Source organism: Pygoscelis adeliae, unplaced genomic scaffold (assembly GCF_000699105.1).
Source record: "Pygoscelis adeliae isolate BGI_AS28 unplaced genomic scaffold, ASM69910v1 Scaffold393, whole genome shotgun sequence".
Classification (NCBI taxonomy): Eukaryota; Metazoa; Chordata; class Aves; order Sphenisciformes; family Spheniscidae; genus Pygoscelis; species Pygoscelis adeliae.
In genome coordinates this window covers 643,253-650,930 of record NW_008824376.1, presented here as the reverse complement: position 1 = coordinate 650,930, position 7,678 = coordinate 643,253, and the positions used below count along the sequence as shown (strand labels likewise).

At 41.3% G+C, this 7,678-nt stretch overlaps 1 protein-coding gene across 1 annotated transcript in view; it reads left to right on the top strand.

The window, feature by feature from the left end:
- LRP8 (low density lipoprotein receptor-related protein 8, apolipoprotein e receptor) overlaps positions 1-7,678 on the top strand; it is a 160,007-nt gene that overhangs the window by 80,983 nt on the left and 71,346 nt on the right. The window contains exon 2 of the mRNA XM_009320196.1: positions 1,550-1,672. Within this exon, the coding sequence (XP_009318471.1) occupies positions 1,550-1,672 (123 nt within the window). The remainder of the gene's footprint in view (positions 1-1,549; positions 1,673-7,678) is intronic.

The window sequence follows — 7,678 nt, the reverse complement described above, 5'->3', positions numbered from 1 at the left end:
CGGAACTGGCTTATTTAGCAACAGAAGGGGAGTGAATGTATGTTCTCTTTATAAAAAGTGCCTCCTGAGAGATTGTACAGCTGCTTAGTGATACTTTGCAGTGTTTTCCTGCTGGATGCCTGTTCAGGGAAGCTGCATGTTTTGTGTACTAGAAAATGAGTACTTGATTTCAGTCATGTAGACCTCTCCAGTACCTCACGCAGTAATGTTCCTTGTTTCCTGTGTGGGCATGTGACCAATATTTAACATGGCTCCCTCCCTGACAGCAGCTCATGTAAGAAAAAAAGAAAGGAAAATAAAAGATCAAACCCTGGAGGCTTATTTGTTGCGTTTAATGCTTTGAAAATGTTTCCTGGAAGCAATATTGATGTAGCAATGATGTGTGCACATGACATATCGGGGAATAGCTGTCAAGCTCAAACCTCACTGTGAGGGCAGCCAAGCAGTGGAACAGATTGCCCAGGGAGGTTGCACTGTCTCCATCTTGGGGGTTTTTAAGACCAGATTGGATAAAACCCAGAGTAACCTGGTCTGACCTCGGAGCTGACTCTGTCTTGAGCAAGAGGTTGGACTTGATGACCTCCTGAGGTCCTTTACTGGGATCCTATTAGGTTGTGAGCAACTTTGCAGAGGGAATAAACAAATCTTCTCCCCACCTCCACTTCCTAGGTAAATTGATCACTAACAAAGGTAGATACCAGTTAGCCATAGAGTCTTGCACTTCAAGGGTGGTAACACTGAGGCTGAGCCATTGCTCACAGCATGGCTGTTCAGTCCAGTTCCTAGCAGAAAAGCCACGAAAGTCACCATTGCAAAAGCAGTGAGTGACTGGTGATCACGTTGACACCGAGGCCACGGACTGAAGGGGCCAGATATCTGTAGATTACTTTTTCTGCTGCAGTGGAAAGATGCTGACTAGTATTACAGGGCACTGGTGGTGCTGCACCACTGGCACAGAGGAATAGACCAATTAATTGCTTGAGTTCATGTCTTGCATCTTTTTCAAGCCCTAGATTAATGCAAGCAAAGAGCGCAAAGTGGTTGACATTTAATGAAATGATTTTTAGTGTTTGGAGGAGTGCTTTATGATCATCTACTATGGTGACAGATGTACTAAAAAGCCATGACTAGATTGCATAGATAAAAACATTACTACTTAGATTATAGTACTCCAAAGGTGAGACTTGGTTGTCTTACCTGTCTGTAAATCATGCAGCATGCTTTCAGTTCCATGTAGGCAGTAGCTTTTTGTAGTAAAAGCCTTAGAAAATTATTTTGAAAAAGAACATCCCTGGTTTTTGAATGTCTGGAAGAAGACATAAAAGAGTGAATCCATGTTAAATAGTGGAGGGATAAGAGTTCTAGCGAGAAGAAACACCCATCTTTGATACCTGTTCGACTCTGTCGTGCAGAAGCAATGTTGAATGTGAAATGAATCCTCTCAATACAGGGCAATCAGTATAGTCCTTAGTGGGATTAGATGCAATGGAGGTCTTCTGCACTGCTTATATTCATGCTAAGTACTTTTATCTTTTTTTTTTTCTTGCAGCAAAGAAAACTTGTGCCGAGTCAGATTTCACTTGTGACAATGGCCACTGCATCCCAGCCAGGTGGAAATGTGATGGTGAAGAAGAATGTCCTGATGGGTCAGATGAATCAGAAGCAGCATGCAGTGAGTAGCACAGAAAAGTGGTGTTTCTCAGACGTGTCTTACCAAAGCGTAGAGAAACTGGATGTGTTACTCCCAGCACTTGCAGGATGATCTGTCAACTTTTGCTTCTGTTAGAACAGAAATTAAAGACACAAAAGATTCAGGCCATTGAAAGCAGATGGCTTCCAAACTTTGAAATGTACCGGTTTTCCAGACTATGATACAGGCAGCACTATCTAGTCTGTAACGGAATTGAAAACATCTCTAGCTCTGTTACAGTTTATCTGGTTGTAGGATTTGTAATCAGCAGCAGCGCACGAAGATTCATGCTCACCTGGCATCAGGCCTTTTGGAAACTCAGATTTGCAGTGTTTTGCATGGTAGCATATTGGGATTTATCACTGCAGACAGCACTTCTGTCATTACAGAGGAACTTTGCAATGTTAGAGCATTGCTCAATTACTTTTTTTTTTGCCTCCAAGAACAAATGAAAAAAAAAGTAGCAGATGAAAGGTGAACAATGTAAAATAACTAAAGCTGAGAGTAAGTATGACAGATGTAACTGCAGGTAACACCTTTTAAAAACCCATTGATTCGGGAAGTAAAAGGACATGCTTGTTTTTCATGTAGCACATTTTATCTTGTTCTTTTGACTCTCTGAGGAGGTCCATTCATGCTCCATTGTTCTAGAACTGTGAAGGGTTGTCTGATGTTGAGTTGAAGGGAATCCCAGCAATATTTTAATGAGAACACTAATATGTAGACTTCTATTTGTGTGCTTACTTACGTCTACAGATTTGTTCTTAGTCAGACCAAGAAACTAGTACAAGCCATTCTATTGAATTTCCAGTCACGTACTTCGCAAATATACTCCCATGAGTCAGAAGCAGTGTTGGAGGAAGTATTTTATCGGATTTCACCAGAATGGGGCACACAGAGGACTTCAAAATTAACCATACTTTTTTTTTTAAGCCCAGTACCAGTCCTCCTTTCTCCCTAATTAAGAAAGATGAATGCACTTCTCTTGCGTAAAATGAATGGAATCATTTTTGCAGTCATATACAGGCTACAGAAAAAATTACTTCAGTAACTACATTAACATATTTATGTACTGTATGTGTTGGTCTTTCACCCTGCATCCTCCTTAGTCAAAAGCTATCTTATTAATGCTACTTCCACTACCTGATTGTCTGGAGGGGGGCTGAATAACTAAGCAGCTCCATTCCCTGCAGTCTCTGTCTGTAAATCTCTTGTCAGAGGTCATAGCATGGACTGTGTATAGGCCATGCAGCGCTAAGATCCCTGACGATTTCTCTTAATCATCTTCCATTCCTTTCTAGCCATTTCACCTTCCATTTTTCCCCCACTTATTTCATCCTCTGGGGAAATCAGCCCTAAATCCTAAGTAGCGCAAAAGAGACTTGACCTGAGCCTCTGACTGTTACAGTACGGGACTGCCATCTTGAGAGGAAAGTAATTTGTTCAGGTTTGTGTGATTTTTTTTTTTTTTTTTTTTTTTTTCTTCTGCTTGAAACCTTCTAAGAGACTGAAGTCTGCATTTCTGTGGTGGTGGTTCTGTTCAGAAAAATAGATGGCCCTTGAAACATCTCCCTGCTGCTAATGGGAGTGGGCCAATGTCACCTCGACACAGAAGAAGTTTGTTCCCATTCTGTAGCATATGCCTAACAGATGAATCAGGAATTCCTAGTGAAAGTAGCACTACCTGTATGGACCAATTCTTAATTTGTTTTTTTAAATACAAGGGCTTTGAAACCAGCTGAAAGACTGTGGTGTGTAACTGTGCCTTTTTTTTTTTTTTTTATAGCTGTCTCAAGCAGATTTACTATGCTTTGCCTCAGCATAAGATATTTAGGTTTTATTATGAGTTTTAGCCAAAATAGATTAATTTGTGTGGTGGATGCGTGAACTTGTGTCTCAACGTTCACAGGATACTTGATACAAGCCTATGTCTGACTTGTGGCTAGCTCACAAGAGAAGCCAGTGTTTCTGTCTGTACCAACTAAAAGCTTGCCTTCGAATCTTAAAAATGTCTGCAACTAGAATTTTGGAACTTTATAGGATTATTCACATCTGAAGTTCACGCTTAATCAGATGAAGATCAAGTAGTTTTAATCTTATGACTGTTGATATCTATAGGCTTTAATTTGCACGGTAAGGACATTCCTTCCAGATGTTTCGCATCCTTGTCAAAGTATGTGTCATCTCAAAGGCTGATCCGATCTGCTCTGTGAGGAAACAGAATCAACCTGGTAGCATATGAGCACAGTGCTGGTTGTGGGGTTAATTCACATATGTTTGCAGGTCTTCCTACCACCACTGGTCAAGACAGCAGTGAGTTAAAAACCTGGTGGACTATTAAACAAGAAACTGGAATGTTAGGCTTTGCTCCTAATTTGTACAGTTAACGTAAAAGGCCTAGCTCTTTGTGTAAATGTTATTTAAGGGCAAAGAAGAGGCTGTAATGACAGACAGAAAATGTAGTGAGAAGCAAAATGTACAGTTGGACATTCCTGTATGGTCCTTCCTCCAGTCCCATTTTCTTTCTCCCTAATGAAAGCAAGGCTGAACTTACTCCCTGTAGCTGAGGAATGCCTGCAGGCCCCTGGACTGTCTCATTTTCCTGTTTAGAAATGCAGCACAGCCCTTTGGAGGAGTCTGCACTGCGGAGTTTCCCTAGGGAAAGGGCGGGTTGGGAAATGGAGATTTCTCACCTCTGGCAAGATCAAACTGCTTTATAAAATCAATTGCTTTCAGACAGACCTCATAATTGCCAGCACCTCTGCCAGGATCTAGGGTTATTCCTTGATTAATGCAACATTGGGACATTGTCCATAGTCCATTTGAGCTGGGGAGGTTAAGAGCGTTGATAATACTGACTGTTGCATTTTAGGAGTATTTCCAGTTTAGAATGTGGTGAAAACAAGGCAGTTCCTCTCAGCATCTAGCCACCTGCTAAATGGCTTTTTATTTTCTGAATGCTTTTGTGGTGTGTTTTTTAAATACATTTTGTGCTTTCTTAGTGGTAGTTAGGGATGTTGTGTCCCCATCTGTAATGCTTGGTTAAAGGTAACAGTTTGCAGTCTTTTTTTTTTTTTTTTTTAGATAACCCAGCTGCAAAACCAAAACAGCACTTTGCTTTTTGTTTCCCAGATAACTGAAGTTGCTCAGCTTTGTACCTAACGATATCCTCTCTAGGGTTGTTACCCATCCCCAGGTGTTCAGGACAGCATGACCTGTCTCCTGTCGGATAGGTAAGATGGCATCACAGCTGGCCTGACTTCTGTTGGACCTGTGATGTCTGGGACCTTTTCTGCTATTCATGCAATTATTTTTTTAAACTGCATTTTTTTCAAGCCACTGAATGTGGCTGGGAATTCTCAACTAATGAGATCTATAGGACTTCTCCCTGTTGTGGGTTTTGGTGCTAGTTAAAGGTTGACTAATTTCTAGCATGGGCTGATATTGGAGAAGATGGTTATCCAGGCTTTTGGTTTGAAATGGGTCATTACGAATAAGAAACTGCATATATTTCTTCATTTTTCTTTGAGCCAGATCCTTAACCTACACATACTCTCACATCCATAGGTTTGTCCAAGTGAATTATTCATGTAACGTGTGAGTGTCACCACTAAACCTCAGTGTTCTGCCATCTGTCATTTTTTCGGTGCTATTATCTGGCTGCTGAATTTGTATTTTTGTTTCATTTTTTGTTGTGAGCTGATCTGTTCAGAGGCATCTTGTGGGCTGGATCTGTTCTCTCTGAAGTCATCATCAGAAATACTGTCAGTTTGGGGGGGAGGTGTGTTTTATATTTTTTGTTTCTGTGTGGAAGCAGAATGAGCCCCTAAATCAAGAGAAGCAAAACCATGTGAACTCAGAAATTAGTGCTATCTGCACGGGGCAGAAGGGACTGAATTCACAATTTAAGAAGTGTTGATTGAGGCTGGGGGAGGGAGGGGGGGGAGGAATTTAATATTAAAGAGAAGAAAGTTATTTTGAGAAACATACTTAATAAATGAAAAGAAATGGGATGGTGGGTGAGAGGGAACAAAGGAACACCATTTAGCTGTGCTGCAGCGGTGCTCCTGGTGGGGAAGGGGAAGAGTTAGTACTTGGGCATGCCAACTTCCAGCCTCATCTTCTTTGACAAAGCTTTTCTAGATTTAGCGATTGTCAGAACTAGGCCTCTGTTCAGGAAAGGTTGGCTGCTTGTACGTAAAGCAAATGAACCACTTTGGCCTTGCAGGATACATGCCAAAAAAATAGCCGGGGGAGAAGCAGGCTTGTCCTCCTGTTTGACATCAGCCATTGCTGGTTCTCCCTGCCTGCCATGAGGGAGAGCCCAGAGTGGGTGCAAAACTGCCATCGTTGGAAGGTGCTGTGAAATGATAATGGATTTCATCTGCGTCGTGCCAGCTTGTTAGTATGCAAGGAGCCTCCCCATTTAAATCATTAAAAAGGATAGCAGAGTATCTGAAAGTAGTGGGAGTAGAGTTAGTGCCTCTGTCAGCCCAAGGCCCATGACTCCCACATACCTCACCAGCAGCTGTTTTGAGATACAGAAAATATTTTTGACCTCAGAGCAGGCTTGAATGCTGAGGATCTTATAATTGTTTGCTGCAGGGTTATACAGCAGCATGCCTCTGCCAACTGCAGGGAGATCTTTTGTAGCCTACATGTACCCTCCCATTGGAGAGCCCACTGTGGCCAGAGCCCCGGACTTATTTTTCATTGCTCTTACTAAAAGCATCTCAGTGTGACTCGATGATCGCCCTAGAGCTGTGGTGCAGCTGCCGCTGATATACACAGGCTTTACTTATGTCTATGAAAAGATTCCTCACTATTTTCTTATCCAGTTTCTTGAAACTGAGAGAGGGGAAAGAGAAGTCATTTTTCTTACTGAGCTAACAGAGACCTCCAGCAAAATGAATGTTATCCACCTAATGCTGTTCCAGCACAGGTACTAAATCATTCTGCTTTTTTACAAGAAAGAAATTTTAAATTTCCCTCTGAAGTATTTTGATTATTTAACTAGTGACTTTAAACAAAAAATCTCTAGAGAAAAATAAAACCAAATGCTAACAAACAGTAACAGCACTGATGGGAACACAAATTTAAGGGATAGAGCAAGTGAAAATATAAACTGGCAAACTCTTGCCTTAGGACATTGTATATATAGTGAGATCGAGGAATGCAGGCAGCATAAACTCACCACTTATTTCTTTATCAGTATGTGACATTCTCCTAGTTAAGAGCAGAAATTATTGTACAGAAAGGTGTAGTAGAGTGTTATGAGGAAGAAAAAGAGAAGGAGAGACCTGAATTCGCATTGCATTTAATAGTGGAATGATTTAATAGGGCAGGTTTAATAAGCAGCAGTCCTGGAAATAGATTTTAAAATGGAAATGGAATATAAAATCAAACCCTGAATGTTGGTTTGAAATACAGTACCAGTTCATGCAGTCCTCGTTATTTTGAAGTACATGTCATGAGTCATTCAGGGAGTTTTATCCAAACTTGACAGTTATATTTTTAATGGGTATTTTCCATGGTGCTAGGCACTTTGTGTGCTGCTGCTGCTTATGTTGATCTCTCACAGTGGTGATCAGTTCTGTCCTCATTTTCTATTAAGTTGCCCAAATGCAAAATTCTGTAATTGTTGTCAGTGCTGATGGTATTGCTCACCCCACAATGCACAGCCCTCTCCTAGCTCCCCATTCACCTCAAAGGATATTATGTCTCTGTTACTCTTCTTTGATCCAGATCTCCTGCATGACTGAGTGAGTTTGGTGACATTACTGCACTTTTGTGGAAAGCGACTTAATATAACTGTTCCTTGCCCTTGAAGAATTTCTCCTGGAGAAGGACGGACTGTCTCATTCAGGGCATCACATGCACTGGGCCATTGAACTTCAAGCATCAAAAGAAAAAACTAGGCCAAATCAGCCAGGCACAGCCAGATACCAAGTTTTAGGACCTGGGGCAGTAACAGAGAGGATTCCTCCT